General features: G+C 40.6%; 1 protein-coding gene across 1 annotated transcript; it reads left to right on the top strand.

Annotated features, from left to right (window-relative positions):
• Positions 1 to 7: 7 nt before the first annotated feature.
• On the top strand, positions 8 to 17,455 carry LOC306972983 (serine/threonine-protein kinase MAK-like). Its single transcript, XM_079569760.1, has 16 exons — positions 8 to 24; positions 4,060 to 4,120; positions 4,233 to 4,379; positions 7,639 to 7,693; positions 7,777 to 7,898; positions 8,412 to 8,494; positions 8,844 to 8,976; positions 10,291 to 10,462; positions 10,813 to 10,980; positions 11,065 to 11,319; positions 12,796 to 12,983; positions 14,675 to 14,784; positions 14,970 to 15,074; positions 16,582 to 16,686; positions 17,007 to 17,099; positions 17,179 to 17,455. Exons 3-16 carry the CDS (start codon positions 4,279 to 4,281, stop codon positions 17,322 to 17,324), a joined length of 1,836 nt encoding a protein of 611 aa, XP_079425886.1. The 5' UTR covers positions 8 to 24; positions 4,060 to 4,120; positions 4,233 to 4,278; the 3' UTR covers positions 17,325 to 17,455.
• Positions 17,456 to 17,942: the final 487 nt, after the last annotated feature.

Raw genomic sequence — 17,942 nt, 5'->3', positions numbered from 1 at the left:
TGGACACTGCGGGTCCACCTTACCGTAAGTAACCGAAAACACAGGCTGTGAGAAACAGGCGCCGATCTGCTGCGCACGCACTCTACAATCTCACTGCACGCGCTTAGGTGCAATGCACGGCACGTCATGTTACTACAGTATGGCCATTTGGAGAATGCTGCTCGTGATTGTCATTCCTCACATTTCATGCCTCTGTGTCTGCGGCAGATACTCGCTGTCTGAAGCCTGTCATGTCATCGCCTCAGATTAGGCAGAGGTTCACATTTGCACTGAACCACTTCAGGAACATTACACCGTTACACAGCCCCACTTTCAACACTTCAGCACGTCCGGAACAAGCTTCCAAGTTGGATGAATAATCTGGGGATTCTATTTAGTTGTTAAGATGAACTTTTATTAAATATTTATCCAATGATGTGTGGCAAAAAAAAGAACATGTTGCCTTTTCACCCATGACTAAATTATAGAATATTACTGCATCATTTTAGTGTTAAAAGTAATTTATACGTAGCATAAAATTCTTACAAAAAATAAATCTAAAAATAGGCCTACATCAAATTTCAATGGCCTACAAAGAGACACGGTGCAGTATTTACATGACGACACAAGATGGCGCTATTGTAAAACACTTGTGCAAACTGCTAAATTCCCAACATCAATGGGTAATCTCGTGAAATATGAGTTCAAGATATTTATTAAGGTGAAATGATTAATATATAAATTAGTGTAGAGAGAATTACTTGAAGTAATTGATGAAGTACTAATAAAATGTACTTACATTTATCCTCCTACCTACCCAATAAGCGCCCCCTGTTCATTCCTGCTTGGATCCTCCTTCCTGACCTGTGCTCTGGTCCAGACACCAATGGCTACAAGACAGAAGAATAAAATATTTATCCTATTACAAAACACCAGCGTATTTCAGGCCAACTTTATTCCACTTTATTCAGTCCAAGCCAAATGCCCAGACTTCCTTCACCCAAGACACTTCCTCCACTTCTCCTCCACTGTCTGTCTGTCTGTCTGTCTGTCTGTCTGTCTGTCTGTCTGTCTGTCTGTCTGTCTGTCTGTCTGTCCCTCCCTCAAACAGGCATAGACAAGTCATAAAACATGCAAAACGTCTCAATATGTAAATTTAACAACAATAATAATAGTAGGCCTAAGTTATCCCACTGTTAGCATTTATTTAACGGCTTTCCTCATCTTTGTAATTAGCATGCTGTTGTGTGCTAACCTTGATACTTCATTAGGTGCTGCACTCTGAATTCAATCATGACAAGCGTATTCTTTTAGTTGCTTAATTAATCAACGCGGACCATAAACATGCCGCTCCTTGAGGCTCAACTTGAATCCTAAGGCTCACACGTCATCACGTAAAGACGTAATCTGATATCGATACATGACACATGCTAATGCATTAGTGTTAGCTTACTAAAACTACTTTAAATGTTTTAATTACGTTGTCATAGCTGAAATACTATTATGTCTAGCCTTGACTTATTTAATTTTCGGGCCAACTGTGTTTAAATGGGCAAATGTAACTGTTTTCTCGAGTTTTCATTTGCTAAAGCTAACTTTCGTTAGCTAACGCCAAGTAACATTTAAAAAAATGCAAAGGCCCAACCAATACTTTTTAATTTACCTTCAGAATAACGCACATTTGTTGAAATACCTGAAACGCTATATCCTAACTACATAATCCCAAACAAGTACACAAAAAGATTATTTCATCTCACTTCCTTACTTTCAGCGCTGCACGTGTGAGACGTGTTGCCATTGGAAACGGAGCCGCTCGCCGCAGATGGAGCCTTTTCGTTTCAAAAAGTTACTTGAACTTCATTTCAAAGTCAAACCTGAAGCCAAGACTAAAGTAAGTTCAGTGCATTAACTTGTTTGATGTTAAGGACTTTTCCTCAAGCGTGTGGGAAAGGGGGAAGGACCAGGAGCAAAGTTTTACACAGTTTAGCACAAAAAATAATCATGTGTATTTGGGGCTACTTTCAAGTTAACTCAAGTTTTGCTAATATTATTTATATAGGAAGACACCTTAACATCCAATTTTCATTCTAATCTAAACATATGGACATGTGACATATTTTGGTTAGGAGGTGCTGAGTGACAAGATTGCCCCAAAATGCTTTATCTGTCCTTATATCCTACCCATCAATATTGCTTGGAAGGCGCAGCCCATATACCAGAAGGTGCTGCAGCACCCTCAGCACCCTGGGTTCCCATGACCTAATTTGTTGACACTTATAAAACAATGTAAAAGTTACAATGCAACATACTAAGCGTCTAAATACAATAGCGATAGCCCTGGGCCTGTCTGCACGTCCAATCCTTGGGAGTGGATGTCTCCTTCCTGTGGTTGTCCCCAAGGTTCCTCTTTTCCCACTGGGTTTTTGAGTTTTTCCTTGGCGGGTCGTAATGGTCTAAGGACACACGGGGCTTATACAAAACAACTTGAACTCGTATATACTGAACATGTGTTAAGATAAATGTGTCCAAAAGCCTCTTATGGACAGGTGTAGCAAACTAGCAGTTTTGCTATAACACAACAATACATCTGTTTTTTCTTATACTATTGTTCTGTGATGTCCATATCAAATAAATAAAATTAGCATAAACTTGAACCTGAACCTGAATGTGGGCTTAGGACCAAATTTCTATTCAAAACAATAATCGCCTGTAGAAACCTTTTTCCTGGTCAAAACAACCACTTCCTAGACGCTTTCTCCATTCCTTTTTACAAGTATTTTTTTGTATTTTGCTTGCGTATACTTTACTAGATACAGCTCATGATGAAAGAGGATGAAGAGTGGGGAGAGATATTGAGCAAACCTTCACCTCAGTTGAAAATAACTGTGGTCCACCCCAGCTCCTTAAAGACACTGTAATCTATTAGAGGTCCTTAAAAAATACTTAAAGGGGAGGGGGAATTGTGCAAAATCGACTTTTTCAGGCTTTACATCATGTTATTATGTCACTCCCTCATTAAAAACATGCCTGAAGTGTTGCCTTGGCACATTCACGTATTTTTGAGTAATCTGTAAAAACTCTGATGGCAGCCATTTTAGGGATAGGTTTGCCTGAGTCCTCCTAGGAACGCCCCCACCTCCTGGAGACGCCTCCGAGCTTTCGTCACCAGCCGAGTAACCAACCATTGCTCCTCAGCAGAACCCCCTCCCCACTGATGCCACAGACAGCGTGTGGAGGGGGCGTGTCGGAAAGAGTCAGAGGTTCTTAAAGCAGTACTAAGTAACTCTTCCCCCTAGAGGCCATAAACGCAACTGCAGGTGTAGTAGCAAGTTACGATTTTTTAACTTATTGTCTTGGAGAGTAAATACTACGCTGACAGGAAAGGCGAAGGGAGAGAGGGTTACTGTGCATTCAATTATAAAATGGAAATATTTGTTTTCACTCAAAGCTGTAAATACTGTTTAAAGTGACGTTAGCCCGCAGCTAGCTTTGCCCGTTAGCATGTTAGCTTCTTCTTCGTGATTTTATTAGTGTGTATTGCTTTTTCCGGACCGGTGGCAGTCAAGTTGCAAACATGGTTTTCTGTCCAGAGACACCAGGGGGAGATGAAAGACCCTCCAATCATCCCATAAACACACCCCCACAGGGACTACGGAAAGGATTTATTAAGGTAAACACGTTACTTAGTACTGCTTTAAAGAGACAGAGGCCTATTTCAAGACATTCGCTACAGCCATTTTGAGAGAGCAATTTTATACAAGGCAGTTATTTTAAATTACTGCATTTACAGACCAACAGAAGGTTTCGTCATCATTGTAGTGTGATATAGACTGGTGCTATGTGATTGAAAAAAGCATAATACCCCCTCTTTAAAGTAAATTTACTTAGTTACTGAGCCCCTCTGCGAAGGTGTAGGAAGAACTTTCAAAATATCTAAAACATTCAAAATATCTAAAACATCCATCCCTCCATACTGGGTCAACTTGTCCTGACTTATCATTACAGACCGGCCCCGGCTCTTACTTAGCCACTTTGTTAGAAACGTGTCACCTTAATCCAATTGCTCTGTGAACCATCCAGGCTTATCCGCGGAGAGACGAGACAGCACCGAAGCTTCAGTTTTCCAGTCGATGCCAAACAGGTGAACGACGCTCCTGCAGAAAGCAACCTAAACGTGCATGGGAATTTCTCTGCTCTGTGCCCAACAGGAGAAACACGAGCAATGCTGTTTTCTTCTGAACCTTTGAATGCAGGATGCTAAGTCGCTGAGGAAAGGTGAAGCCTGTCGGTATTTGGACAATGAACCGCTACACTACGCTTAGGCAGCTTGGAGATGGGACTTACGGCAGTGTGCTACTGGGGAAATGCAACGAGACGGGAGAACTGGTGGCTATTAAAAAGTAAGTGATTGTACGTGTCTGCCGTGTTGAAGGATTAAGCTGATTAAGCCATGTTGTGAGACACGTATCAGCATTGAACCGGCAACCTAGCAAGTGTTTGCTTGACCTACATCATGTTAAAGACCAGGCGAATAACAATTAAGCTTTCTGTAACAGTGTATAGAGATTCCTTCCCAAAGAAATTGCAGTATTTCAAGAATTTATGAAAATACAATTTATAATTGGCCATGACTTTATTGGTAGATGTATTAACATGATAAATTACCTTCTTTTTAGTGGAGTTGAGAACAAGAAGATTTCCATATCAGATTTTGCTGTTATAATTATGATGTTTTGACCTTGTCGACAACTTTAAACGACTATCAATATCATCTTCAAAGGAAAACTAACATAAATAAGTTATTTCTTATATGTAAATGATAACGTGCTAATAGTAACAGTCACAGTGTCTTTAAAAATGGCTGCTGTGGTTTTCAAACTTTTTTTTCACACCAGGCAAGATAAAGAACAAATAATGTCTGAACCGGGTCAGAAAAGGGTCTGTGTAATAAACCTGAATTGGACTAAATTATGTTTAAACTGTAAACCAGCAAAACACATAAGCATAAATAAAATCCTCTCTATTAAAGTGACAAAAGTGCTGATGAGTGTCACCTGAAGAAGCCACAGTTTGGGAAGCGATGGCCTTCTGTTCAAATTCTTCAGTGTTTCTGTTGTAGTACAGCATTGTACATAACTTTCATGAACAAGGTTTTCACCATAGTATCAGTAGTAATTGTAATAGAAGCTCCTGAACTTGGCAGTATTACAAGAGGTACTAAAGTAGTGACTGTCTCCATTGGGTCAATTAGTGCAACGTTACAGATGAAAGCATTATATTCTGTATTGAAAACAACATTTGAGAAACTCTCTGTATTTGGCTTAAGGAGTGGCCTGGAAGGAGACGGACATTAATATTGAATGTCTCAGGGCTGGAGCAGGTCCTGTTTGTAAATGTAAGGTTATCGTGTAAGCTGACCCCTGTGACGACAGTGAAAGTGCCCCATAGAGGAACAAGGGAGAGTTCTATGGACACGGCCACAGTTAATTAAAGCTGATAGTGGAGCTGATGATACAAGCCTGCACCTCTATTATCTAAAAATGTTTAGTTAACGTAGGGGAGGGAGTGGTGTGGTGGGTAGTAGTAGTAGTGGGTAACAAATGTTTTTGAGATTTATTCATGATCCAATCAGTCTGTGGAAAACGTGTAAAAGATATGGTGGGGCAGCAGTATCTAAAGTCAACAGTGTAAGCTTTCTTAACTATTAACTAAGGGGCTGATCAACATTTTGGGAGTCAAGCTGGTTTTAAATTGTCGTTTTTAGAACTGCCGTAGCCCTACAGAGTTCCTGTTTAAAGGGATAGTTCAGGATTTTTGACATAGGGCCTCATATCCTAGTTATCCAGTGTTGCTGATTTCTGGATATTTTTTTCGTGCAATTCATGCAGTTGTTATGTTTGAAGAGTTTCGTGGGGCTAGGCTTGTTCAAGGCTAGTGCATTTTTATGGTATCAGCTAGCCTGCATTAACCTCATAACTCCCACCTGAACCGAGCACATTTTCTCCAGCTTTACCCCAATCTAAAAGCTTCTGGAAAAAAGGTGTGAAAATAGCAACAAAACTGAGACGAAAACAAGGATGAAAATGTGAAAAAAGTGAGATAAAATTGACGAAAAAGTGACAAAAAATGTACAAAAAAATGACATGATTTGACAAAAAAAGTGAGAAAAATTTGACGGAAATAGTGACGAAAAAGTGACAAAAAATGGACAAAAAAGTGATAAGAATTTGACAAAAAAAATGCGAATAATTTGACGAATAAGTGACAAAAAATGGACCAAAAAAAAATAGAAACATTTTACGAAAAAGTGACAAAAAAGTCACGGAAATTTGACAAAAATGAGATGACTGCCCAACAAAAAAAGTGATGAAAAAAAATCTGATGATGTGAGGAAAAAGATCAATTTAGTTTTGTAGGTCTTAGCTTTCAAATGAGGTGTTACACTGGCCTACAGGATTTGGGTAAAGCTGAACTGGAGAAAATGCTCTCGGTTCAGGCGGGAGTTAAGAGGTTAAAAACAGTTTGACAGACTCCACAGTGCTCCTGAGGCAAATCACTTATAACGCCAGACTAACCATATAAATGCCTGTGTCGAATCTGTCGATAGAATCATTTTTGGAATATAACTGTGGAGCGGGTCAGACTGTTTTTAATGCAGGCTAGCTGATATCGTAGAAATGTGCTAGCCTTGCACTAGCCTAGCCCCACTTAACTCTTCAAATATAAGAACTGCATGAATTACAAAAAAAAATATCTCCAGAAATCAGCAACACTCTGGATAACTAGGAAATGAGGCCCTATGTCAAAAATCCTGAAATATCCCTTAAAGGAATAGGCCACCGTTTTTATATACTAAGATATGTCCTTACCTCACTTTAGTCGAGTTAATATATCCCCGTCTGGTCATTGTCCGCGCGCTCTGTCACGCAAACGGAGCACATACGCAGCCTCTCCCATATGTGACATAGCTCCGAAAAAGCTCACGATAGAAGCTACCAAGCTCTTCCACGTGTTCCCTATTTAAATAAAGTTACGTGAAGTGTTTTCATGCGAAGTATATTTACACAGAAATGTAACGTGTCGATTTTATAAGCAAATAAAAAGGGGGACTATATTGTGAGGCGTAATGATACGAGGAGTAAAACGTCCGCGCAGTAACTCCTAAAGGTTATTGACGGAAGTGAGCGGGGGAAGTCTTTAGGAGTTACTACGCGGACGCTGTGCTCCTCGTATCATTACGCCTCACAATATAGTCCCCCTTTTTATTTGCTTATAAAATCGACATGTTACATTTCTGTGTAAATATACTTCGCATGAAAACACTTCACGTAACTTTATTTAAATAGGGAACACGTGGAAGAGCTTGGTAGCTTCTATCGGGAGCTTTTTCGGAGCTATGTCACATATGGGAGAGGCTGCGTATGTGCTCCGTTTGCCTGACAGAGCGCGCGGACAATGACCAGACGGGGATATATTAACTCGACTAAAGTGAGGTAAGAACATATCTTAGTATATAAAAACGGTGGCCTATTCCTTTAAACCTATAAGCCTGTTGGAATTCATTGCAGCACATTGATTGCTGCCTTTTTCACTAATACAATATAAGCCATTTCTGTCTTTTTAATCAAACTTTACCCTAAAACCTTCTCTTCCCTGCAGAATGAAGAGGAAGTTTTTCTCTTGGGAAGAGTGTTTAAATCTCAGAGAGGTGAAGGTAAGAAGAGATTTGCCTCACTTCAATATTTCTAAGTTTGTGTTAAATATCTATGAAAAATATCTATGAATATCATGTTACAGTCTCTGAAGAAGCTGAATCACACCAATGTGGTCAAGCTGAAGGAGGTGATCAGAGAAAATGACCAACTCTACTTTGTGTTTGAATACATGAAGCAAAACCTTTATCAGCTCATGAAAGAAAGGTAAGAAATATACAACAGCAAGAAATGTGTCCTGATTTTGAAAAATACTGATACACGGTACCTCTTTAGTCCCGCCAAGCCCTAATTGTTCAAATTCAGTTTTTGATGCAATGAATAATCCCATGAATAGTTCGATTAGGCGGCGTCTCTCTGTGGTATAATGAACGTCTGATTGAAAAGAAAGAGTTGTGATGTTTTGGTGTTGGTTTTTACAGAATCAAGTTGTTCCCTGAATCAGTCGTCAGAAACATTGCATTTCAGATATTACAGGGACTTTCCTACATTCATAGAAATGGTAGGTGACACCAGCCAGGACTATAGAACGATTTAAGACTGTCTAAATTCTTCTAACTTTCCTTTCGCCATTTGAACACCCTGTGTCTTATGGAGAGCAATGGGTTAATCTACAGGGCACTTTAAGAAGCAAGGCATTGCTTCGTCTTTTATCTCCAACTTTTTTCTTATTCTTTCTTTTCCTTTCTGTCTTCTTTCTGTTCCTTCTCGCTGCTGCAGAGAGGAAAGAATGTTTTCTGAATACGAGATCAGAAACATAATGTTTCAGGTGTTGACTGGTTTGGCTTTTGTGCACAAACATGGTGAGACTTTTTCCTCTCCTTCTAATTTCCCTGTGTTCACTTCAGTAAGAGGCCATATGTAATTTGAATATAACAGTATACTTAGTGATTTGACTTGTTTTGAAGAGCTTTTTAAGGAAATGTCAAATAATCCAGGTCCAAGTAAATAAATGAAAAGGGTTAATGGTTTATGTCAGTGGTTCTCAAATGGTGTAGCTCCAAGACCCAGTTTTTACAAAGCACAACAGTTTGATGATATTTGGATCAGAAATACATATTGCCCCTTACTTTTATGAGGATCGTCATGTTGAAAAATGCTCATGTGTTTATATTCTGTAATAAAGGAATATGAAAAGTGCACTTATTCCAGGTTATTTCCACCGCGACATGAAGCCAGAAAACCTGCTCTGCACGGGCCCAGAGCTGGTGAAAATCGCAGACTTTGGATTGGCTCGTGAAATACGCTCCCAGCCTCCCTACACCGACTACGTGGCCACGAGATGGTAAGAGTGATCTGTGTTACTGCACAACTTGTGCACAGAGAAATGAAGGATGGAAATGACTTGATTAATGAACATTTACGTTTAGCAGAGAATAGTGCTTTCGTTGTCTATCCATTGGCAACTTGTTGGTTATAAAGGGACAATACGGATTATACAGTTAGTCATTTTATACTCACTACTGCCACCTCAGGTAACTGCAGTCTCTATATTAAGCTCGTGCATGACGGCACTTCAGACCCGAAGTAACAACTTTTTGACTGACAGTGCAGGATTTTAGAGGCAGTTGTGGTGAACAGGTTGGAACATGTAGGGGGGAAAATACTTTATTTTAACATTTTTAAACTCTGTATAGTCCCTTTAAAGGAATAGGCCACCGTTTTTCCATACTGAGATATGTTCTTACCTTAGCTTTGACAAGTTCTTTAGGACCTGTCTGATCTTCACCCGTGCCTTCAGTCACGTAAACACAGCACAGACGGCGTTAGCATTTAGCCTCTCCCTCTCTCCTCTATAGCTCCAAAACAGGTCAAGACAGAAGCTACCAAGCTCTTCCACGTTTTCCCTATTTAAATATGGTTACATGAAGTGTTACATGATAAAGTATTGTACACAAAATTAAACAATGTGGATTTTCTAAGCGGATAAAAGGGGGAACTATATTGTAAGGCGTAATTCGAAATCCGCGCAGTAATCTTAACTTTACTGTGTGGATGCCAAATTACTCCTGGTATTATTACGCCTTACAATATAGTTCCCCCTTTTATCCGCTTAGAAAATCCACATTGTTTAATTTTGTGTACAATACTTCATCATGTAACACTTCATGTAACCATATTTAAATAGGGAAAACGTGGAAGAGCTTGGTAGCTTCTATCTTGACCAGTTTTGGAGCTAAAGAGGAGAGAGGGAGAGGCTAAATGCTAACGCCGTCTGCGCTGTGTTTACGTGACTGAAGGCACGGGTGAAGATCAGACAGGTCCTAAAGAACTCGTCAAAGCTAAGGTAAGAACATATCTCAGTATGTAAAAACGGTGGCCTATTCCTTTAAGACAAATATGGAATATTGGAATTTTATATGGAATTTTTCTCTAATCTTGCAGCCCTAGATCTGACTATAAAACCTGAAAAGCCCTTAATTTAGACCTAACCTGGAATTTTAAGTGACTTTTGTATATTTCAGTGGTCTCTAAAGTGACATGATTATAGTGAGCATTTTGAATTGTTCCTGAAAAAGCAAGATCGCTACATGACATTTTTCCCAAACCCTACAATAGAGTTAATTGAATATGTTTCGTACTTCTGTTTGCCCCGCAGGTACCGAGCCCCCGAGGTTCTGCTCAGATCCACCTCCTACAACTCCCCCGTGGACATATGGGCCATGGGCTGCATTATGGCCGAACTCTACACGCTCAGACCGCTGTTCCCCGGAAACAGCGAAGTGGACGAGATATTCAAAATCTGCCAGGTGCTGGGGACGCTGAAAAAGGTGAGCTCTGGACTCTAAATACTATGATGTTATTCACTTATGGAGCTTTTAGCCATATTTTCACGTTATTTGCACTTGAAACACTTGCATGCAGTGTTTTGTTACATTTATTTCAGCTTATACCAGCACAGGGCCTAAAAAGTTACTCTAAATCTCTCATTTAGCCGTTTCGACAAGCTCCAAATCCAATCCTTGCCAGTCGAAATCAAGTTGCCACATCTTAGTTGAGCCAAACCCTAAAAGAACATATTTCTAAGCGTTTTTAGTTGGAGCTGCAGAAACATTGAGCATTGTATTTGCTCTGTGTATATCTCCTGAATAACATTATTGCATAAACTGTTCCATTTCAGTCTGATTGGCCTGTAGGCTATAACTTGGCCTCCTCCATGAATTTCCGCTTCCCCAAGTGTGTCCCTACAAGCCTCCATTGTCTGATCCCGAACGCCAGTGAAGAGGCGGTTAACCTGATGACGGACATGCTGCAGTGGGACCCTGAGAAGAGGCCGAGCGCCGCACAGGTGTTTTACTCGCGACTAAGAAAAGTTAAGAAACCACTGTATTTGATTATCGAACACTCAGTGTTCCTTCTTCTCGTGTTGCAGGCTCTTCGATACCCATACTTCCACGTTGGAGTTTCAAACGTTAAAGTCCAGGCGAAGTTGCTGGAGGAACCTCTGTCTCTCTGCAAGACTGACCCGGACGCCTTTAATCCAATCGAATCTCATGTGGAGACGGAAGAGCGCGGCCCTGATCTCCAGCCTCTGCAGACGATACAACCTCAACAAGAAACCAACAAAGCAGAGTGTCCCAGTGAACCGCTGGAGGAGCCGCTCAGCCTGGTCACTAACAAGCAGCAGGTAAGTGGAGGCAGTGGCTATGTTAATTCTTGCATTCCTAGACATAAACCTGCCCTCATCTATTCTTTTTGAATTTTTGTCAGTAGGTGTCAGCAGTGAACCCTGCTGTGCTAAACTCTGACTGTGTTCCCTGTTGTCGTTTTTGTTGACATGGGGCAGGTGAGGGTGATATGCAGCCCAGCGTTGTCACATAAGTCACAACATTCAGAAAAAAATAAACTCTTTGGAGCCAGTGTTTGTGAGGTGCAAAGTGTCCATTGAAATTCTGTTTGCAAAGTTTCTTAGTAAAGTATTGCAGCAATGTTAGATCCCGGTCATGAGGACCAAAGAGAGGGGTTTTCCTCGTCCATCGACTGGGAGGCGGGGAGGTGTAGAGCTCGTCTCTGGTTCTGTAGGACGATGTTAGCTCGCTGTTTTGAAGGTAGCTTATCTAGCGAGGCAATGTGGGATTTCAGCAATTCTCTCTCTCTAAAACCCCAAAAAATCAGGTTTGAAATTGAGGAGTAATCATGGACTCAGACCTGAACTTAAACAGCCACATCAAAGCAATAACATCATCAGCTTTTTACCATCTGAGAAACATGGCTAAGATCAGAGGAATAGTGTCAAAACCAGACTTAGAGAGACTCATCCATGCATTTGTCTCTAGCAGGTTAGACTAATGTAACGGCTGCTCACTGACAGACAGCTGCAGTACATAATAATAATAATACATTTTATTTGTAACACACTTTTCATTCAGTGAATCTCAGAGTGCCACAAGAAAACACACACATTTAAAAAACATCAACAATTCTAAGCTTTCTTAAAAAGGAAGGTTTTCATTTTAGCTTTAAAAGAGTCCAGGTTTTGTATTTCTCTCAGCTCCACGGGGAGGCTGTACCAAAGCTGTGGGGCAGCAGAACAGAAGGCTCTGTCCCCCATGGTTCGGCGCTTGGTAGAAGGAACATGAAGGTGGAGGCTACTGGATGACCTGAGGGTGCGGGCGGAGGGTTTCCGTGATATGAGTTCTTGCAGGTATTGTGGGCAGAAACCAGGAGCCAGTGCAGTGAAAACAGAATGGGTATGATGTGGTCATATTTCCTGGCTCGCACAAGTAGTCTAGTCAAGTAATCCTGACAAGAACCAGGAATTACGACCATATTAGTCCAGTGCTCCGGTCTCTGCACTGGCTTCTGTCACTCTGCTTGTGTACAAGTCTTCATGGTTTAGAACCGAAGTCCGAAGATTTTAGGTAGATAGATTAAAATTGAGGTCACTTTGATGATAAACCTTGAAAGAAAAACTACTGCCACTCATTCAGCAAATTAATAATCAGCTCTGGTAAGTTCAAAACGTAATTGGTTGTAAGTATGTGAATCGAAAAAGACAAGCTACAATAACCAGTGAGCTAAAAATGCATGCCAACTGTTCTGGGTGTGTTAATGTTCAGGTTTGCTCTATAAATATATACAATTGTTGCGTTCTCGTCAACAGCCCACAAAGACAGTTCCCTCCGGAGCAGAGAACAGCGCCCCTAGTGTCAGATCGGGTCGTAGGAGATGGGGCCAGACTTCCTCTAAATCCACGGACAGCTTCGATCACACAGAGGACACTGAGGCTGGAGTTTCCATCTCCAAAAAACCCACCATGAACTCCTGGAGGGACAGGACGCTGGACAGACAGTAAAAAATCCTCACCCTCAAACAACTTATACATGTGTTTCCAATGACATCACGCATAGTTCCGGCGGCCATTTTGAATACCGAAGTAGAACTAGAAATGCAATGGCTGCGCCATTGCGATTGACTGCGGAATTGCGGGAAGCGAATGCAGAAATTGCATAAACTGTTCAAATTGCATAAATTGCTTAATTTGCATAATCTAATTTGCATAAACTGGTAAAATGCATAAATGTCATGTTGCATAAACTGTATAAACGGCATAAAGTGGTAAATGCATGAATGGGTTAATTTGCATAAATTATGTAAATTGCATAAACTCTTTAAAATTCATAAATCCTAAATGGCATAAACTCTTAAGTTGCATAAACGCTTTAAAATGCATAAAGTGGTTAATTTGCATAAATTGTTAATATTGCATAAACTTTTATATTCCATAAACTGGTCAAACTGTTGAAATGGCCTCAGTGCTTGATTGGCAGAAGCACAAATGGCTGAAAGTCCTGGAGTCTCCCCATTGGCTGGATTCCCCCATACACACCAATGCAAAAATTTCAAACTCCCGTATAAAAAAACTGGAAAACTGCAGAAGGCCAATTCTTTCTCAAAACCCACAAGTTGCAGAAGCTGAACATGCACAAAGTGCAGAAATTGCATAAAATGCAGAAAAAAGTGCAGAAAAGCATGGATTTGCGGCAGCTCCATTATAAGTCAATGGGAAAAATCTCCGACATTTTGGCCGATTGCGGAAAAAGCGTAAGTTGCAGAAGTCCCAAAAGTAATAGCACCCTTCTCCTCAACATGCGGAACGTTTTGATGCATAACTTGCATAAATTGCACAAAGCATGAAGGTGCTGAAAGCCGGAGAAAATCGGGAAAAAGATGGAAGAGGAATAATAATAAAGAACATGAAAACCAATAATTGACTGCGGAAGAATTCCGCAGTCAATCAATTAAGCAGGACTGCAACAGGTAACGATCTCTACTCAGGATGTAAATGAAAGACATCTGATTGACAGTGGTATTTTTATGTACTCGCTCAAGAAGATAACAGTAGAACACGGCCCCACAGAAGCACGTTTATGTGATATAACCAGCAAATGTACGGATGTAGCAGCTCTGTCTGTCAAGCTACAGCAGGATTTACTAAAGATCTGCTTCACTCCTCAGACTAAACACATCAAAGAGGAAACAGAAAGCCTTTCTCTGTGATTTTTACAGTTTGTCATGTCAACAGAGTCTCAGTCTGAGTCAGTGTTTAAGATGCTCAAGACGTTAGCATGCTACCGGTTAGCAACTGTCAACCAACTGCTCAGCTCTGACCTCTGTCACATGTTGTTTCCAAGGCTAGATGTTTGGAGTGTGGTTCAGGGCTTTCTCTTGGAGAGGCTTATCGTTGTAGAAGCTAAATGCTAACCGGTAGCATGCTAACGTCTTGAGCTGCTTAAACACTGACTCACTGGTTTCTTCACATAAACGTGCACTATCCGGGGCCGTGTTTTTACTGTTATCTTCTTGAGCAATGATTTCGAGTACATAAAAATGCCACTTTCATTTATATCCTGAGAAGAGATATAATTCTACTTCGGTGTTCAAAATGGCCGCCATAACAACAAAAGTCACATGACTGAAAGGCATGTATAACCTGGAATGTTCCGCAGTGTCGCTGTAACATATGTATCTCTTATACACAGAATATCAAATGCATCTTTAAAGCAACAGGCCAACTCTGCACAGAACAGGCATGAATTAACGGCGATGTCAGCGAAGCAGCACTACCTCCGCCAGTCCAGATACCTGCCAGGTGAGACAAAGCTCTGTGCGCTAGAAACTTTCACAAATAACAGGGGGAGGAGCCTCTTTTCCAAACAAATGTACTGCATGAATTGAAGAGTGGCCTTTTTGCCTTTAAGAAATTCAAATATTATACAAGAAAGCATGTTTGGTTGTAACCCTTAATGTTATTTACTTCTGTCAACATTATTTTAGGTATGAATCCAAAGAGCACCTCTACAGACAGACAGAAGGGAAACAAGAGCCAGTTTGGAAACTCGCTTTGTAAAACCAAGGGACAGGACTTTGACAACAACAAAGGTAGATCTCGAAATGACGTGTTCTTTCGGTATAATTTGGAAATGACACAAAGTTACACACTTGCACTTAACAGTCATTCCCAGAGCCGCAGTGGCGAAAGCTGCAGCACCACAAATTGCTAGGAAAGAAAGAACAATGCCTCAGAGCTCAGCTATTAATGTAGTCGAAGACACAAGCTCAGCTGCTGCGAGGGAAGAATGTGCAGACGATCAAAGTGGGAACTTATTGTGTTATTGTGTTCAAATATTGATAAAAGTAAATGTTGTAGTTCAAAATTCCTTACATGATATACAGTAAGTTTGTTTTGTGCCATTCTTTGAGTCGACAGTCCAGCTTAAACAAAACAGCGCTTTATTTTCTTAACTTTCTATTAGTGTGTATTTTAGCTTTTAGTGACCCAGCAGTTGTATGAGTGGTTAGCATGGCACCTTTACTCTCCATCACAGTGGCTTCAGGGTCAATTGTCACTGCTGACCAGTGTTAATTTCGTCGACTAAAATCTTTAGTCTTAATTTTAGTCAAAGTGATATTTTGGACGACTAAAATTGGACTAAAACTAAATTAAACGTTTTTCAGAGACTAAAATTATGACTAAAATGTTTGTTCATGTAGAGCAGCTCCATGAAGCAGAAGAGCTTGATCAAACATGATTATAATGAATATTATAAATGCAAAGTCAACTAAATTTGTCTTAAATTTAGTCGACTAAATTTACTTGCGGTTTTAGTCGACTAAAACTAGATTAAAATTGAAGATATTCTTTTTTACTAAATCTCAACTGCTGCCGGACCCTTTCACCAGAAAACCTACAAAACAATTGATCCTGGAGCGTTGTAGTTGTAGAGGCCACCGTGATTGAAAATAAAGGCGCATGCTAACCACACATGCATCCAGTGGGTCACAAAAAGTTAGATCACGCACAAATATCAAGGGTTTTTCTACATTAAAAGTTGCATAATGCACTTTTAAAGGGGCTGGATGCAAGTTCGCCATTTTGTACTCACTACTGCCACCTCAGGTCATACGTGTAACTGCAGCTTCTATACTAAGCTCGTGCATGACGGCACTTCGGACCCGAAGTAACACCTTTTTGAGTGACAGTGCAGATTTTAGAGGCAGTTGTGGTGAACAGGTCTGGGCTCATTCCACACATTAGGACTTGTGATTGTTGATTGTTGGAACATGTAGGGGGAGGAAAATACATACATTTTTAAACTCTGTATAGTCCCTTTAAAGGGTCATTTACCAAAAGTTTGCCCATGTACAAAACGAGTGGTATGTGCAGTATCAGATTTGGGCCCCTAATACTGTAATGCAGGCTATTTCAAATGCTAAATTAGGTGCAACACAAATGGCGTTTCTTTTTTCAGCTGCACTCGGTATTTAGCTCCTGCCTTGATAATTGACCCTGTCACAATCCCATTGTATTGCTTGTAATACCGGACTGCTAGCTTGCACGGCGAAGTATCTCATTTTAATCTTTATATATATATTTGTCTTATTTCAGATTCCTTCATCAGCCCCTTTTACAACCGTGGGTTTTACTCATCGTCTTTGCTGAGGTGTGAGAGACAGAGGAACACTCTGGCCCCGATAGAAGTTGCATCTGCCAGTGAGTAGAAACATTGCCAGTAGAATATAGCAGAGTAAATGGGCCAAACGTAACTCAATTTACATTGAAATAGTCTTTATAGCAAATAACGCATCCTGCTGTTGCTTTACCAGCCGTTCCAATAAGAATATAAATCCACCTTACGAATTATAGAAGTCACCAGTAGATAAACAATATAGATATGTTTTGTTTCAGATTTTTGTTTTTTAAGTTTTGTCTTTCACCCCCAAAACTGGATCCTATTTAGTTCAGAGCTGGTCGTATACTGCCCCCTGGTGTCCACAGTGGCTCACAGACTCTTTGCTTTTTGTTTCTTGTAGTTGACTTGTCCACTGCTGCCAACTTGAGAAAAGACATTAATCCAAAAACCTCTAAGAGAGACAATTCAAACAAGCTTTTCACATCAAATGACGGTAACAGCAAAATCATTTACGTTTTAAAAATTCATTATTGCTTCAAAGTTTGAACACGTTTTTCTCTTCATTTCTCCAGATGAGAATAGATGGAGCAACAGATCATTCTACAACGAAACACCAAGATCTAACACTACTGTGAAGACTACATTTGGTCGGAACTCAAATCTCGCCCCGGTGCACGGGAGAGTGGACTGGACGGCCAAATATGGAGGTTTCCGGTAACAGATAGAGACGAGTCAAAAGCACAGAAGAGTGGACAGTAAAACCTCTGTTAAGGCCTCCATGTTAGGACAGTCAGATGAGGCCGAGATTAATGTTAAGGAACCGGGAAATGACATGAAGAGAATAAAATTAAAAACGGAGAACTTCACTGCATTTGGATGTAACTACAGAAGAACATCAGCCCTAAAAGCTGTGCTCTTGTTTCAATGGCGATTATTATGTAATAGTCATTTTGAAAAGCACTTTCCAGTTTTAAAGTAATTTGCGGTAAGTAAATACAAAAACATTTATGGCCCTTGGAGATTTGTTTTTTGCTAAACTCCAAAAAATGACAGATGACAAAGAAAAGGCTTCATAAATTACTTTCCTAAGACACTCAGTATCTCAGGGATAAAGACACGGTGGTGCAGCGGTTTGCGCTCGTGCCTCACAGCTCGAAGGTCCCGGATTCGATGCCCACCTGGACGGGGCCTTTCTGTGTGGAGTTTGCATGTTCTCCCTGTGTAGGTTAGTGGTAAAAACATGTGCAATAGGTTAATCCTCCAGCCAGGTGTTTCTGACCACCAGCCTGGCTCCACATCATGGAGACGTGTCCCCGAGCGCCGGCTCACTGCTCCT

The sequence above is a fragment of the Gobius niger genome, assembly GCF_951799975.1.
Source record: "Gobius niger genome assembly, chromosome: 13".
Classification (NCBI taxonomy): Eukaryota; Metazoa; Chordata; class Actinopteri; order Gobiiformes; family Gobiidae; genus Gobius; species Gobius niger.
This window is presented reverse-complemented; position numbering and strand designations above follow the sequence as displayed.

Bases quoted from the DNA above. Each gene is read 5' to 3' on its own strand.
- LOC306972983 (XM_079569760.1), top strand. From the start codon at position 4,279: ATGAACCGCTACACTACGCTTAGGCAGCTTGGAGATGGGACTTACGGC. The intron at 4,380-7,638 runs GTAAGTGATTGT...TCTTCCCTGCAG, and splicing joins GAACTGGTGGCTATTAAAAA to AATGAAGAGGAAGTTTTTCT. The intron at 17,100-17,178 runs GTAACAGCAAAA...TCATTTCTCCAG, and splicing joins GCTTTTCACATCAAATGACG to ATGAGAATAGATGGAGCAAC.